This window comes from Ostrea edulis, chromosome 6 (assembly GCF_947568905.1).
Source record: "Ostrea edulis chromosome 6, xbOstEdul1.1, whole genome shotgun sequence".
NCBI classification, from domain to species: domain Eukaryota; kingdom Metazoa; phylum Mollusca; class Bivalvia; order Ostreida; family Ostreidae; genus Ostrea; species Ostrea edulis.
The window spans coordinates 9,978,072-9,996,555 of NC_079169.1; the positions used below are offsets into that span (position 1 = coordinate 9,978,072).

The following is an 18,484-nucleotide window of genomic DNA, read 5'->3' on the forward strand; positions in this document are numbered from 1 at the left end:
GAGGTTGTATTGACGAACTAGATCGTTATAACGACCATAGAATTTGCGAAATGCTGACTTCAATCGAGACTGTTGAAATCCCTGTACCTTCAACTTGTATGTCAGTAGCTTACCTCGATTTAAAAACTGACTATACCCGGAACAAGCTCTTGCATATCGAATCAGTTGAGATATATAAACACCATATGCAGGTGATAATGGAATATTGCTACATAAATCTGGGAAGTTGACGATGGAGAAGCTGAAATTATCCTGTTTGTCATACAGTTGAGTTGTCAGTTTGCCGTTAATGTCTACTTTCAATAAAATATCTAAGTATGAAGCAGAAGTGGACGACTCACTCGAGGGGCAATCCCAGGTCCGAGATCAACATTAGAATGTGATATTGTTTATATCATATTCCTAAAACACAAGTTGATAAACATTTTTTTTTAAAATGGGGGGGGGGGGGGGGGGGGGGGGGGGGTATTGACCCAAACATAAATACATGGTATACTGTACAACGATATTTGACTATATTTTATTCCTTCAGTGAGTTTACTTTAATGTTTATGTTTTCAGTACTATTGGCATTGTGAAACATGCTAAAGTCTGGGTTTTGCAGCTTTATTCCACTGCTGGTCACAATAATTGGATGATTAATCATGGACATCCCCTCATGTGGTCTAGAATCTGGACGTTTCAATTAACTAAACTGCTTGGCTGAGAAACTCGTCATATCTATCGCTGTGCTGTTCATGTACATACTATTAAGCAGCTCCTAGGGGCTTGCTAATGAATACTAAAATTGGAAATAAGTGAATTATTTTTATTTCTTTTTTCGGATTTACCAAACTCGCCCGTTTTCATATAATTTGTAAGAGTTGTAGAACTTTGTTTACGTGGCGTCATCGTATGAACGGGAATGTTTACAGATCTGATGCTGCTATTTATTTGCTTAAGGAATGTTACCTTATTCTGAAGTAAGTTTTTTTTTTTTACCATCTGTTTAACATCTATAAGTCGTTGAAAAAGTCGGAAGATATTGGTTCTGCTTTTCTCGTTTTACTGCCAAGTCCTCGGGATTTTAGATTTCAGAAATCGGTTTAAAGCAGTTTTCTACATCAAAATTACCGAAAATTAACATTTTGATCTCCATTAGCACCGGGAATTTCTAATGCTTTAGTATCACCCTCCATAATCCTCCTACTGTTTTCTGTCGCCTAGAACGTTGATTGATTTTAAATGAAGTTAAACGTGTTATTGTTCTAAATAAACAATTGTTACTTGGGTTACCCCCCCCCCCCCCCCCCCCTTTGCTTAGATACTCGCTACAATTTAGCGCTGTTTTTGAAAACGTTTTTATTTAATTTTTCTGCTTAAATTAAATTTTGTCGTGGAAGGAAGTATTATATTTGAAAAAAAATTGTGTCGAACATCATTTTTTCATGTAGTTATGTTATATTTCAAAAGATTAAAGAAGAAATAGCCATTTGAAATTTGAGGGCGAGACATCCCCTTGACAACGGGCCGAGACAGATATCTCGGCCCTTAGGGCGAGACAGTCCTACCTACTTTCAGCTGTCTCACCCTAGCCAAGATAGGTGTATCAGGGCTGATACACTACTAGGTATATGATATACGAGAGTTCTCCCCAAGCGATGTTTTGAGTAGGAAATAAAAACTGTATCACACATAGAAGTATTAATTCTTAATAGATGCGAAATTTGTTTTTGTACTGATTTGAATGGGTATTAAATGAAAATTGAAACCACATAAGATATGCCGCACAGGGGCTAAAACTGCAGGTATTCGCAGAAAGCTTTTCTGGTGCAGAAATATAATGGTTTGAACACCAAATTAATTAAAGAAATATTTATATACCGGTAACAGTGATTTCATATTTCTGTCTCCAACTTCCTTTATTGTGGCGAATTTTTAAGATTTTTTTTTGTTATTTGTTGGAGTTTCGCGTGCATTCGGAAAAAAAAATGATGACATCAAAGGCAGATCAAATTCAAATCACTGAATTTTATGCCAAGTTTGGGTTATCACCAGTGTAATTCTTCACGAATCGGAACACAATAGAATTCATCGGTATTTGTTTTTAATTGGCATACGCAATATCCCATATATGTATATTCTCAATACTATATGCTTGGTATTAAGTTGGAGGAAAATGTCATTTCATAGGTATACTCGGGAAAAAACGCAATGTTTCTGAGAAACTAGAAACACAACTTCAAAGGGAAGATAATTATGAAACGGTTATCAGTGTTAGGGCATTCGCTTCGTAACCGGGAGGTATAGTGTGTTCGAACCCTGCTCATGACATTCCACATCGAACCTGAGACGTAGACATACATGTGTTCTTCGACAAACGCTTGACAAAAAGTGAGAATCACGGATCTTTCAGATAGGCACCTGATGCCACCTCGACTGTGTCCAGCGGTCCGTGTTTGCCCTACACTTTATTTTGTATTCTTTATAGAAATTACGCAAATTCGAATGCATCACTATTCGATATCTTCAGCTTTTCGAGACCTTTAAAACATTTTTGTTACGCAATCCTTTGTCTTTTTAGGCTTTTATATAGAAGAAAAGTCCACTTGTAGTGAAAAGGTTACCTGTAAGTGTCCAATAAGTTGACAATTATAATAATTGTCGATTTTTATACAACAATGAACAAACAGAAAGAAAATGATCTAATTTATTATCATAACCATAACAGTTGAGAGAAGATGCATATCAACAGAAGTGTACAAGAAAGGAAAAATATCATATTCATGTGGAAGAGATAACAATAGTTAAAATGATTGTATTGATTGATTGTATCTTGCTTAACGTCTCTCTCGATAATTTTTCACTCATATGGAGACGTCACCAAGACAGGTGAAGGTCTTCAAATATAGGCCTATGCTCGGCGCTTACAGCCATTGAGCAGTGAGGGTTCTTTAGCGTGCCACGGGGCATCCGTTGTAAGGGCAGGTTTAGTTAACATAACTAACTCTCTTGACTGAATAGTGTTTAACGTCCCTCTCGAAAATATTTCACTCATATAGACGTCACCACTGCCGGTGAAAGGCTGCAAAATCGAGGCCTATGCTTGGCGCTTATGGCCATTGAGGAGGGAGGGATCTTTATCGTGCCACATCTGCTGTGACACGGCACCTCGGTTTTTGCGGTCTCATCCGAAGGACCGTCCCATTTAGTCGCCTCTTACGACAAGCAAGAGTACTGGGGACCTATTCTAACACGGATCCCCACGAGATAACTATCTTATTTACATATTGTACAATACTATGTAACTAATACTTTGCATGTTAATGATTGATAAACAAGTGTACATTCAATTTAAACCTTTTAAGGAGAAACTTGTGTTCCCCTATATTTTATAACATTTCTTAAATTGATGTACAAGAGTGGTATACAGTATATAATTGTTTAGGCCAAGATAAATTTACTGCATTACCATGGCATTATATAAGTCAATCCATATTCATTTAAAATTTTCAGAACAATTTCAATAGATTGTCAATTTATACAAAATTTAATGTTTTGCAACTCCGAGACTTAAAGTAATTTACACCCACAAATCCTTGTGGGTTTGGCATCCATTGTTATAAGATACTTGTCAAATTTTATATAACTACATACTTTGGATCCACATGAAAGTATTGAATTAAGCAGCAGTATAATTATTATTCATCCTGTGATGCCAATCAAAACAAAGCACACGTGCATGCAGATTGATCATTTTGACCATAGCAATCAATTGAAACTGTTAATATAGGCCAATATATCCACGAGATTTCATTGAACAAGATGATCATAGGACACATCACTCACTATCTTTGGTACCATAAGACAGGTCTTGTCACATTTCAGAGGGCGACTTCGGTTCGTACCCGTGTACGAACGGAGAGTTTCAACTCTTATATGACGTATTGTGACATTTGAACTATACTCAACTAACCTTGCCTTCTATAAGGGTTGCGTTCGCCCCGCATGCAGAACACCCGGGGTTCGAATCCCGGCCGCGACACACCTAAGTCGTTAAAACAGGTAGTGACAGTTCCATCGCCAAACGCTCGGCATCAGATGTGAATGTCACGGGTCCTCGGAGATGACCTTAAGATGACCCGTGTCACAGTAGGTGTGGCACGCTAAAGAACCCTCACTGCTCAATGGCCGTAAGCGCCGAGCATAGACCTAAATTTGAAACCCTTCACCGGTCTTGGTGACGTCTCCATGGCTCTAAATTCGCTCTTGAGCACATCTTGACCTAAGATTTTAATAGGAGGAATAGAATGTAAAATATTAAACAAATTAAAATAAAACATGTTTTATATCGGAACATATATCGCAAATATATAATATAGATAAAATTAGCAGAATTCTTGATCATCTTATTTTTTTTTTTTTAAATGAAGTTGATAATTCCATTAGATTTACGTATGTGTTGGAGGACATTTTCAACCACGTCAAAATGATACACAAGCACATTGAATTAATTCCAAGAACACGCTATATCTTAATTTATAAATGTTTTGGAAGGATAAAATTTACGTACTAAAGTGTGTTCATGCTCAAAATGTCTCAAATTAAATAGAAATTGATGTTTATTTCTCCTCTGTCAGCCACAACACATCGGGGACATTGTTATATAAAGAGACACTGTTTACGCTAATTCTCTTTTCTTTCTAGTCTACTGATAGGAAAATTAAAACTTTATCAAAAACATGACCACTAATCCCCCCAAAAGTCATGTAGGCTGAAATATTTACAAATCTCCGGAATGCTTGACGTGTCTGTCAAATGAACTGGGCGTTACGTGCTATTTATAGAGTTGATCTCAATACTAGGTGCGTCTAAATGTGACCTGGAGGTTATGAATAATTTAATCTTTTCCCAGTGTTCTCTGCATCCGTATTTACCTTCCGACTGTTAGCACTCCAGATAGAACCCGAAGAGCCGTGAATGATTGTCTGTTCATGTGTGACGTTCATCTGTTAAGTTACGTGCATACCAATAATACAAGCTATAATACCTAGTTTGGCACAAATATCACACCAATATGAAAAATGAAAGGATTAATTTGGAATTTTTATAAATGTATGATTCTGTTCACTTGTTTTCCTTACAGAATAAGTTTACTAGATTGCATAATTATCTAAATAACACAAGGACTGACAGACATTGTATGTGAATTATCGTAACGGTGACAGACATGACGACGTCTGTTCATGTTACGTGAATTTCAAAGCTGCATTCAGATTTAAAAAGTTTAATTAATTTAACAAATAAGTGTATAGATCTATATTGAAGATAAAGCATTATATTACAGTGTTGGGGTTTGTTTTTTTTGGGGTTTTTTTTTTTTTTTTTACACAAACTAGAACTATACAATTATTTTCTTTTGTTAATTCAAGAGTTAGAAGTTTCTGGGCATGTTATAATTTAGCGTAGATATTTTTTTTTTTTTTTTTTTTTTTTTTACGTCAAATCATTTAATTCTATAGAGAATTTTATATTGATAGGCCTTGTGAAATTCTAATTTATTTAGTTTAATATTGTGCATGAACATAAGAATTTGAATTTGAATAGTAAGGTTTATAAAAGCAGCTGAAAAACATGAAAAAGACTGACCAAACAGGTATTGCTTAGATTGTAACAATGACAGACATTACCATGATGACATTGTCTTCGTATGTTATACGGCATAAAAATAAATCCTGATTTAAAGCATAGTAAATATATATATATATATATATATAGAGAGAGAGAGAGAGAGAGAGAGAGAGAGTCTTATTTCAAATATTCTATATTTTTAGCATCCATTATTTTGATAAAATAATGAAACTTTCAATTTTATTTGGTTGGCTCTCTAGAAATATCCACAGGTGTGTCATGTTTGTGTTACGATAGATCTATTGATAACGGAGGATACAAACATTTTTTGCAATTTTTAGCTCAGCTGAGCTGAAAGCTCAAGTGAACTTTTCGTCTGTCTGTCCATCTGTCTGTAAACTTTTTCTTCAGAACCATTCACCCAATTATAACCAAACTTTGCCAAAAGCATCCTTTGGCGGAGGGCTCATATGAAGGGTCATGCCCCTTCAAAGGGTAGATAATCACAAAAATAGGGTTGGGTCATTTAAAAATCTTCTTCTCAAGAACCACTAGGCCAGATGAGCTGAAGTTTACATGAAATCTTCCTGATATAGTGTAGATAAAGTTTGTGAAAATCATGGCCCCCAGGAGAAGATGGGGCCACCATAGGGGATCAAATATTTAGGAAAAATCTTCTTATCAAGAACCACTTGATCAGAAGAGCTGAAAATTACATGACAGCCTCCTGACATAGTGCAGATTCAAGTTTGTTAAAATCATGGCCCCCGAGGGTAGGGTGGGGCCACAATAGGGGATCAAATATTTGCATACAAATATATCGGAAAAATATTTTAAAATCTTCTTCTCAAGAACTACTGAGCCAGAAAAGCTGATATTGACATGAAAGCTTCCTTACATAGTGCAGATTCAAGTTTGTTATAATCATGGCCCCCGGGGGTAGGATGGAACCACAGTAGGGGATCAAAGTTTTGCATATATCTTTAAAACAAGAGACCCACAGGCCTTATTGGTCACCTGAATACTAGTGAAAAAGTATCACTACTTCCATGGGCTATGAAATCTAGAAAAAAATTTCCTGTTCTGAATATCTAAGCTAAATTCTAATGTTCAGCAACAGTATAAAACAAGATGTGTTCTTAAAACTTCACTGCCCTCAAAAGTGCATACACTGATGAAAGGCTTTAAATAATGGGTGTATTAAATTAAAACATCAAAATATATGACTAATTTGGACTCATCTTAAATTCATAATCCTGGGTTGTGAAATTCAACATTTTTGTAAATCCTTTTCTGCTATTCCTAAGTATGTATTTAGATTTTATACAGTATCAGCAAACTTACACATAAATACTATATACTAAGTTTGGCCTCAACCTGGGGTCAAAACCCTTACTCTGGGGAAAATCAAATTTACAATTTTGGTAAAAGACTACCTGCTCTATCCATTTAGTTTCAATTTAGTATCAAAAACACTAAAGAAAATGTTATTTTTAAAGTGTTTTACACATAAACACTATATAACAAGTTTGGCCCCGCCCTGGGGTCAGAACCCCTACCCGGGGGATCATGAAATTTACAATTTTGGTAGAGGCCTTCCTGCTCTACATCACTATACATTTAGTTTTTCTTACATATGTGTGGTTCTTGAGAAGATTTTTGAAAATTGGTCATTTTTGGACAGTTTTTGCCCTGCCCCTAAGGCCCCATGGGTGCAGGAATCCAGAAATTTACAATTTATGTTCCCTTTGTTCCAAGTATGTTTCATACCAAATTTGAAAATAATTGGAATGATAGTTATCAAGAAGAAGTTAAAAATGTCTATTGTTCACACATTTAATAACTGACCATTTTGGCCCCACCCTGATACCAAAACCCCTACCCCTGGAATAATCAAATTTACAATTTTGGTAAAGGACTACCTGTTCTTTCTAAATATCTATTTACTATCAATTTAGTATCAATAGCATTAAAGAAGATGTAATTTAAGTGTTTTACACATAAACACTATATAATAAGTTTGGCCCTGCCCTGGGGTCAGAACCCCTACCCCGGGGATCATGAAATTTACAATTTGGTAGAGGACTTCCTTCTCCACATCACTAAGATTTTTGAAAATTGGTCAATTTTGGACAGTTTTTGCCCCAGCCCCAGGGGTGCTGGAGTCCTGAAATTTACAATTTATGTCCCCCTTGTCCCAATGATGCTTCATACCAAATTTGAAAAGAATTGGACTGGTAGTTATTAAGAAGTTTAAAATGTTCAATTGTTAACGCACGACGGACGACGACGGACAAAACCAATTGCAATAGGTCACCTGAGTTTACTCAGGTGACCTAAAAAACCTGTGATTTGATATATGTAGTTGCAATTATATAGGAACTGCAACACTTTGGAAGGTGTGCATGGCCATATATGTATTACTATTCCATGAAGCTTGTATTTAATGTTATTATGATAAAAAAAAATGAAGCTTTTTTAGAATTTCATATTGAATTACATTTACATGGAAACCAGATGAATGAATAAGAATTTGTAGAGATCAAGAAAATATTTAATTTATGAACAGAACATGTTACCTTACAACAATACGAAACATGACAGGCCACACACATCCGAAAGTGAACTTAAAAATTAATCATGCTGAGAGAATGAGAAAATACAGAGAGTTGGAATGATGATCAAAAACGGAAATATCATGTCTAACAAAAACCAAGGTACCATGCATGATGGAAACCAAGGCCCCCATACCTTGTGAAAGCCCGGGTACTATGCCTGAAAACAAACTCAGCTACTGTAATATCTGACAAGATCCCAGCAACAATATTTAACCAAGCTGTATTTGAGAAGCTCTTTAATGTGAGTGAGCTGGATGAAAATATTTAAAAGAAAGTTTATCTAGTATCCTGTCTGATGAGAACCCAAATGCCATGTCTGACAAAATCCAAGGTACTTTGCATGATAAAAACCCAGGTCCCACACCATATGAAGGAAGGGGTACTATGACTGACAATAAACCAGATACCATATCTGATCAAACTCTACCTGAGGCATTTGATGGAAACCAAACTTCCACATTTGATCAGAACCAATCTCTTTTGTATGACCAAAACCCAGGTACGAAGTCTGATAACAACTCACCTACCACATTTGAAAAAAACCTAGATATCATGTCTGACCAGTGACCAGGACACACTTACCTTTCAGACACTGATCTCTGACAATGAAAATATATGTATTATTTTGACAATTTAATAAAATACATATCAGATCATTCTTCTTTGTTTTTATTTGCAGAATAATTAAGTAAAAAATCATAAGGGTATAGATCTTGCATGGCAAACATCATACATCCGAGAGAAATTTGTAAATGGAACTGTTACAAATTTGTCAGATATGAAGAACACAGTGACCTTAATCAGTGGTGCAGGTTCGGACACCACATTGTAGATCTATACATTGTAGATAGTATAGATTAAGTTACATTAGACATGACAAGTCATGTCTTTATTGGACCTGCGTTACAAGATTTGTATGTTTGTGTTTATTATGGTATGGTAGTGGTCTGTCATGTTACACTATACGTCTGTCATTTTACAGTATATGAATTTCATGTTACGGTATATGTCTGTCATATGTTACGGTATATGTCTGTCATGTTACAGTATATGTCTGTCATATGTTACGGTATATGTCTGTCATGTTACGGTATACGTCTGTCATGTTACGTTATCTGTCTGTCATGTTACGGTATACGTCTATCATGTTACGGTATATGTCTGTCATGTTACGGTATATGTCTGTCATATGTTACGGTATATGTCTGTCATGTTACGGTATATGTCTGTCATGTTACGGTATATGTCTGTCATGTTACATTATTTGTCTGTCATGTTACGTTATCTGTCCGTCATCGTTACGTGACACAAATTTCAATCGTTCATAAAATATTTATTTGTGAATTTATTATCTATTTTTGACATTTTATATCTTATTTAGAATCTAAACTTGATATGCAAATAAAAAAAATTAGGAAAATATCACGTCTAAATATTTCCTAATTTGTCCCCCATTGTATGCTCAAGAGCGAATTTAGAGCCCCATACGAGTGAAAAATTCTCGAGTGAGACTTTAAGCAAGATACTATCAATGAAACAGTTCAGCCTCCGTGGCCGAGTGGTAAGAGCATCGCGCTCCAAATCACACGGCCTCTCACCTCTGTCGGCGCGGGTTCGAATCCCGCTCGCGGCGGTAAGTGAGAAAATTTCCCAGTTCACTTTCGGAATGGCGGTGATCTTTTCCCAGTTACATTGTAACTGGATTCTCTCTTCCACAAATAAAAACGTGGCGCCACCATATAACTGAAAATTTGTGGAGTGTGGCGGAAAACATCAAAACAATCAATCAATCAAACAGTTCCATCTCAACAAGTTGATCCTTAGAATGCCGATATCCCTGACGGTGACGAGGTGGACATTCCTTTTCAGTTACCAAGTTAGATATTCCTTTGCAGAACTTTACTAAATTATCTAAGAAACTGTTCGGTTGCGAGTTTAGGGAATTGCAGGAAATTAACAACATCAACTCTTCTCCGTGTTATTGATGAGCAGAGCAATGATGACGAGCAGTGAGGATGTGATCAATAGATACCAACAAGAAAGCCTTGGAATGTGTTCAAAATGAAATCATTTGCTCTTCGCAATGGATACTGTCAAATATTAATGTCTTTCAGTTTGAAAAACACATATCCAGCACTGTTGTTCTAAACGAGAAGCAATCCTCAATCATTGAAGCAATTTTAATTCATTTGTTTCATGTTTTAGCAATACATGCATTTTGAATTTTTAAAGTGACATTCCTATACTGTAGTGCAATGACTAAACATTAAACAGCATTACCTTACAGAAGCTTTTTAAATTGAATTGCTCTGATGTTATAGCAATGAATGTATTTTTAAAGTGACATTCCTTTACAGAAATGCAATATTGTTATTTTTTTATATATATAATTTGAATTGTATAAATGTTTTAGCAAGCATGCATTTTGATAATGCGATTCTTACTGGGTAATCAATATATGTAACGCAGTATTAAGTCTTCCCCGGAAGACATGTGTCGCCTGCTAGTTCATTCTATATGTAATATATCACGTATAATGTTGAAAAAGTAAATTATTGAAATGGTTTTTGTCACTAAACAGGAAGTTGATAAGCGACAGATTCGAAAATGTCTTACACAATACAGTTGGCCACACTGATGCTCTGTGCCAAATATCAGGAAGTTGCCCCATGTGGTTCTTGAGAAAACTGTGACAGAAATTTTTTTGCTGTAAAAAATTCTAAGTCCCGGCAAACAGGAAGTTGATAAGCGACAGATTCGAAAATGTCTTACACAATACAGTTGGCCACAGTGATGCTCTGTGCCAAATATCAGGAAGTTGCCCCATGTGGTTCTTGAGAAAACTGTGACAGAATTTTTTTTTTTGTAAAAAATTCTAAGTCCCGGCAAACAGGAAGTTGATAAGCGACAGATTCGAAAATGTCTTACACAGTACAGTTGGCCACACTGATTGTCACAATTAATGTATATATTTCCCGATTATAGCTCCATAGATGTTAGGATCTTTATCATGTTAAATAATTAAATATCTCAATGTGTTTCCATAGTATGCGAATCGTTCACCAGGTATGCTTGAACATTTAAATCCCGTGCAGTTAGTTTGGGTGTAGCAATTGCCGGGTGCGGAGTGTTTATCCGCATTGATATTCATGTATTTTATCTAGTAATAGTCATCAAGTTTTGATACCTTGTGACCAGAGTCCACTACTTCTGAGGTAAGTTTACTCATTACTTCAATATTTTTATTCCACATTTATTCCTAAAATGGCCAACGTACAAAGTTCTTTACAATTTATATTAGAATTTACTGTGATAGTTCTTGTGAGTATACAATACATTCATATGCTGTTTTACTTCAAATGTATATGTATTTACCTAAACGTATATGTATATGGTGTACTGTTCATGCCAGAGTATTGGGAACCGCCCAGAGTATGCAGTAAAATGCAGTGTGTAAAGTGTATATGCAGTAAAATGCAGTGTGTAAAGTGTTTATGCAGTAAAATGCAGTGTGTAATGTGTATATGCAGTAAAATGCTATTAAGTATAGTATAGTATAGTGAAGTATGCAGTAAAATGCAATGTGTAAAATGTGCCTGCAGGAAAATGTAGTCTGTGTAAAGTGAAGTAAAGTAAGTGTTGTGTGTGTATTGTAACAGTATATCTGTATCTAAATTGTTTTTACAAATTTTATCGTTACAGATCCCTTCTTCATTTGACTCCTATTTGAAAAACGGTAAAGGATGAACATTTGTGTATAACTTGAGTGTATTAAAACAGTATAAACCTGAAAACTCGTCTTCATAGTTTAATGCCGAGCGTCCATCCTGCGACATTTGGTGTCAGAAGTGGGATACCGAGGCCCATTGTAGGGATACATAAACCCATTGTAGGGGTTACAGAAGCGCATTATGTTAATCCAGGAGCCCAGTGTGGGAAGTCAAACGTCAAGATCATTGTAAGGATTCGGAAACCAAGTATAGGGATCCAGAAACTCTTGGTATTGATCCAGTTATCCATTATCCGTGTGATGCTCATTTATTACATCTGAAGTTCACCAACTTTATACAGAAAGCGATTTGATAACTTCAACTACGTACTGGGTCCAATGAAATGGAATCTCGTGTATATTGACTGGAGGACACCACTTATGAGACAAAGGAACTAAACAATGTGCAATATGGACAATTTCAACACAATTAAAACTGAGTTTTGTTCAAATCTCAAGTTCAATGTCGTATAAAGCTTGTAAATCAAATTTTGAAACTTAAGAGAAAAGAAATTCTGCTTCAAACCAGATAACTACATACACTGCTGAATTCTTGTGCTTTTCGAATTTTGTTTTTGTTTCTTTTGACGTTCTCTTTCACGTATTTTGTTGATTAGTTCACTATTGTACTTGTAATTGTAGGTCAAGTCCATTGGTCATTTGGGATCCAGAATTCAAAATTATTGATCCGATTACCCAGAGTGTGGAGACTGGTCACAATAAGGTTACAGTGAGTGTAAGTCAATTCTGAGTACCGATGTAAACAATTGTGTCACCCAAATTCGCATAAGCAAGTTATGTCAGTAATGTACTAGATAAATGTGAATTATCTGTTGATTGCATTGTACAACTTAGTAAAGTGAGAATGTCTCAAGAGAGTTTGAATGATTTGATAGCTGCTGGTAAAGAACTAGGTTATGTAGGAGAAGATTTACAAAAGTATGTTAGTGAACAGCAGACACTACAGCGGGAAGAGAGAGCAGCAGCCAGGCAGATCGAGAAAGAAGAACGCGACTTCAAGTTAGAAATGGAACGTATGGTTCAGGAACTCAAATTTAAGGAAATGTCGGACAATCTCGAACTAAGTAGGGCAGAAATACGAAATCAGGAAAGAGTGAGTGATGGTTCATTCAAGCCTGGTATGCCCAAAATCCCTCCATTTGACGAGACAAAGGATGAAATAGATAGCTTCTTACGGCGATTCGAACGGTATGCATTGACTATGAAATGGGACAAATCTATGTGGGCAACTCCTTTGAGTGCTTTGTTGAAGGGCAGAGCTTTAGATGTATTTTCTTTAATGCCCGTTCGTCAAGCAAGTGATTATGATGGTCTCAAAGCGGCATTGTTACGGAGATATGATATGACAGAGGATGGGTTCAAACGAAAGTTTCGTGCATGTCGCCCTGAGATTGGTGAAAGCTTCTCTCAGTTCTCAGTAAGATTAGCTTCATATTTAACACGCTGGATAGAAATGTCAAAAATTTCTGAAACGTTTGAGGATCTTTTTGATTTGATACTTAGAGATCAGATTTTGCATGTTTGTAATTATGACTTGTTGGTGTTTCTAAAGCAGAATGTTCCTCGGACAGCAGAAGAACTTTGTAGGCTCGCTGATCAATTTAAGGAAGCACGAAATACATCTGCTACAAATTTGTGCTCAAAGGTAATCAAGAAACCTAGTGAGGAAGGTAAGCCTAAGACACATGAGAAGTCTAAGGAAGTTCATAAACAGCCCCAAGCACAAAAAGAAAAGTCTAAGTATGTCCCCTTCACAGAGAGGAAATGTTACTTATGTAACAAACAAGGTCATATTGCATCACAATGTCATAGATCTCGTGAAAAAGGTAAGATGTCCAGTACAGTAGTTTCGGGTGCTGATGATTCGTCGAGATACACTCCAGAACATTGTAGCGCACTAATTGTCAGTCAAAATGCGTCGTCTTTGTACTCCCAGGTAAGTGACAAGAGCACAATTTTATCATCTGCATGCCACACGACTCAGAAGCCCATGCCACTTTCAGCTGGCTATGTTGATGGCCAACCAGTGACCTTGTTGCGAGATTCAGGGTGTCGAAATATTGTTGTCAGGAGAAGTTTAGTAAAAGAGGAGAAATTAACAGGCAAGTATGAAACTTGTATTTTGGCGGATAGTACGAAGAGAACAGTTCCGGTTGCAAAGGTTCATATTGATACTCCCTACGTAACAGGTGAATTCGAAGTATGGTGTATGGACAACCCAGTATTTGATTTGATTATAGGGGAGGTAAGCAATGCTAGAAAACCTCATGAACCAAATCCCGAGTGGAAGCCAAAGAGTTTGCTAGTAGTTGAGACTCGACAACAACTCAAGGATAAGAAGAAACCATACAAACCTCTTAAGGTTCCAGATATTGTCAAAGAGGACATAAAGCCTGATGACCTGAAGTGCGAACAGCAGAAAGACGCAACTCTCGAAAAAGCACGAAAGTATGCCCAAGAGGGTAGGACGTCATGCGAAGGGAAGGTAAGGTGGTTTACAAATAGAGGCTTATTATATCGGGAGTATAAGTCATCCGAGAAAGACGGAGGGAAGACGTTTTCTCAACTAATTGTCCCTTCAAAGTACCGAGATACGGTCATGAAGTTAGCACACGAATCAATCATGTCAGGGCATCTAGCTGTCAGCAGGACAACAGCCAGAATTCAGTCAGAGTTCTACTGGCCAGGTATCAATTCAGATATTAGACGATTTGTACAGTCCTGTGATGTGTGTCAGAGAACGATATCAAAAGGTAAAGTCAGCAAAGTCCCTTTAGACAAGATGCCATTGATAGATGAGCCATTCAAGAGGGTAGCTGTAGACATTGTTGGCCCATTACATCCTCCAACGGACAAAGGTAATCGTTTCATACTAACACTAGTCGATTATGCCACAAGATATCCAGAAGCGATTGCTTTGTCAGGAATAGATACGGAGCGTGTAGCTGAGGCTTTATTGGAAATGTTCTCCCGTATTGGAATTCCACAGGAGATACTCACTGATATGGGTAGCCAATTCACATCAGGTCTAATGATGGAAGTTAGTAGGCTCATTTCGATGAAGCAACTTACAACTACGCCCTACCACCCGATGTGCAATGGTCTCGTAGAACGTTTTAATGGCACACTTAAACAGATGCTGAAGAGAATGTGTTCGGAGCGACCAAAGGATTGGGACAAATATTTACCCGCCATTCTTTTCGCCTATCGTGAGGTACCACAGGAAAGTTTGGGTTTCTCGCCATTTGAGTTAGTTTATGGTCGTACAATTAGAGGACCCATGGCAATCTTGAAAGAACTCTGGACAAACGATATAAAGGATCAAGAGGTAAAATCTACTTATCAGTACGTGTTTGATCTCAGAGATCGACTGGAGTCAACCTGTGAGTTAGCACATCAGAATCTTGAAAGGGCGTCAAGGAGACACAAGACATATTTTGACAAGAAAGCTAGAATTTGCAATATGAAGCCAGGTGAGAGAGCTTTGGTACTTCTTCCAACAGAGAGTAATAAGCTTCTTATGCAATGGAAAGGTCCGTACAAAATAGTGAAAAAAGTGGGAAATGTAGATTACATGTTGGATGTGAATGGAACTGTAAAGACTTACCATGCAAATTTGCTTAAGAAGTATGTAGATCGTGTAGAGCCAGAGGTAAGTTTTCTTATGTCCATTGTGACCTCAGAAGAAACTGACAATTCAGATTCCGAAGATGATCAGGAAGTATATGTTGAGGTAAGCAATAGTGTAGAGAGTTACAAGGATGTAGATATCAACAATGATCTTGATGAGGAAGAAATACAAACCCTGAAAGGACTCTTTAGGAGCTTCGGGGATGTTTTCACTGAGAAGCCAGGGGATACACATATGATTCAACACGATATTCGTATCACTACAGACAAACCTGTACGAGTAAGTCCAAGACGTATCCCATTTGCAATGGAAGAAACCGTAAAGGAAGAGGTAAGCAAGATGTTAGACATGGGTGTTATAGAGTTGTCAGACAGTCCATATTCCTCTCCAATAGTCTTGGTAGTTAAGAAGGACAACACATTTAGGTTCTGTGTTGATTTTAGGAAACTTAATAGTATCACTGTGTTCGACGCAGAGCCTATGCCAGATGTAGATGCTATGTTTGCAAAATTGTCGGGACACAAATTCTTTTCCAGGCTAGATCTGTCAAAAGGGTATTGGCAAGTACCTCTTACACAATCTTCCCGTTCTCTCACAGCTTTTCAAACTCCTTTGGGGCTATTTCAGTTCACTAAAATGCCATTTGGGTTAGTTACAGCTCCTGCAACGTTTTGTCGCCTTATGCGCGAAGTTCTCCATAATATCACAAATGTGGATAATTTTATAGATGATATTTTGGTATACACTCAGACATTTGAGCAGCATGTCCAAGTACTCTCCGAGGTTTTGAGGCGACTTCGGGAAGCTAACCTTACAGCCAGACCAACGAAGTGCTCAGCCGGTTATCGGAAGCTTGAGTGTTTAGGGCACATAATCGGAGACGGTAAGGTACAACCACATCCTGATAAGGTATCAGCGATACTGACAGCAAACCGCCCTGAAACCAAAAAGCAGTTACGATCGTTTTTTGGGTTGGTGAACTTTTATCGAAAGTTCATTCCAAACTTTGCCCATATTGCTCTCCCTTTAACCTTTAATTACAAAATGAGAAATTCAAACACATTGATTGAAGTAATAAAATTGGTATTTTATTTTCATTTAGAAATGTTTACTGATTTTGATATATCAAAAACTTAGAATAATCAACAATGACACTTCCTCTATATTTATGCAATATTATTGTTTTTAAAAAAGACATGTAATACATGAGTACATGTGCTTGTTTTCCATTAAATTCACACTTTAGTATGTTGCACAATATATCCATTGCTCTGGGCTAACAAATACATTATTAATTCTATCCAAGTCCCACATTTTGCAGAAGTTCTTGAATTTTCTCTGTAACCTGTAAAGTTGTGGGGTCCAGGGGATATGACATCAATGTAAAAGAAGTACCTGTTAAAGGACACATATCGTGTTTTCAAAGTATACAAAATTATATGCATTTTGTCTTCCTTATGCTATATATTCTGTATATTCAAATATTGAAAAAAAAAAGATGAATATCTAATATACTAAGAATTGTCTTTATAAATGTCTGGTGTTAAAATGAAAAATTCCATCTTACTAAGACAGAAAATAGTGTACCTTTCTTGCTGATTTTCATGGCAAATTGCTGTTGAAGTTGTTGGCTCGAAGCCCATTTCAACTTGCACTGGTCCTTAGGATGATGCTTAGAAAAAAAATCATCATAATTAATAATTGCACAGTCAGTATTAATCATTAATTATACTGTGTCAGACAATGTCAATTTTAAAATTATGTGTCTCAATGCATGTTCAGTGAACTTTAAAATGCTGATATATAGAAAATTACACACATAACATGTATTTTATTATGTTAATTTTTAAAATCTTGTCCGAAATCAGTATTACATATGTAACACTACATGTATGTTAAATGTGTGCAGTGCAGCAATGTGAACTCTTGCAGTAGTAGTACATCTGCATGGTTGTTATTTATTTCATATTGTTATAGCTACCTTCTATTTAAACTGTACATACCCCCACCCCTGGGTCCTTAATGGGGTGAATAAACATAATTATCATATTGCAATATGAGATGACAGATATGTCTTCATAAACTGCCAGTTCATTCTAATAATATCAAAACAAATCAACTCTAGATTTATCAGACCTGTCTCCTTTACGGAGTGTGGGTCAAGAGAAGGACATACATATCTTATTTTCATACAATACATATATTTGCCTATGAGGGGGGCTTGTGATTTTACAAATATTTCAAATAAAGTTTTGTAGACCTACATGCTTGTATGAAACATGAAACCCCAGATTTGAAATATCTCTTGGTCAATGACATTTCAAGATACTATAAGTACTATCATATATAACAAATATAATTTTAGTGCAACCCCCCCACCCCTACCCCCATCAAACTTGTGAGAGCCCTATTTTTTTTTTCAAATCTGGCATATACATGACATCCATTTATTACATGCGCATGTAGGAGTTATATTTTGGGCACATATAAATGCACAAAAAATGAAACAGCTCCAAGTTGTGCGTTTATAAATGTTATTAAAATCGCGTTGTGAAATAGCAGAGGAAAAGTGGGTTGAAATACAAATTCATTTTTTTTTCACTTACCATACGAAATTATGATTTCGTTGTCTACATTGAATGCATCCATCGGATTCCCCTTCTCAGAAGAAACTTTATTTAAACTCTCAATGACTACATAAACAGTATTGAAACTCGCAGTACTCGGACATAACGATCACGCTACATCAACAACTTTGTTAACGTAGTTAGCGCAGCTATGCATGGTGGTGAATTTCGTGAGGTAAAAAGTGCCACTCTGCACGGACGAAACATT

The 18,484-nt window shown here is 36.5% G+C and overlaps 1 protein-coding gene across 1 annotated transcript in view; it reads left to right on the top strand.

Moving 5' to 3' along the window:
- Positions 1-12,862: 12,862 nt before the first annotated feature.
- LOC125654613 (uncharacterized) overlaps positions 12,863-18,484 on the top strand; it is a 10,082-nt gene continuing 4,460 nt past the window's right edge. The window contains exon 1 of the mRNA XM_056141787.1: positions 12,863-16,532. Coding sequence (XP_055997762.1) covers positions 12,863-16,532 — 3,670 coding nt within the window. The remainder of the gene's footprint in view (positions 16,533-18,484) is intronic.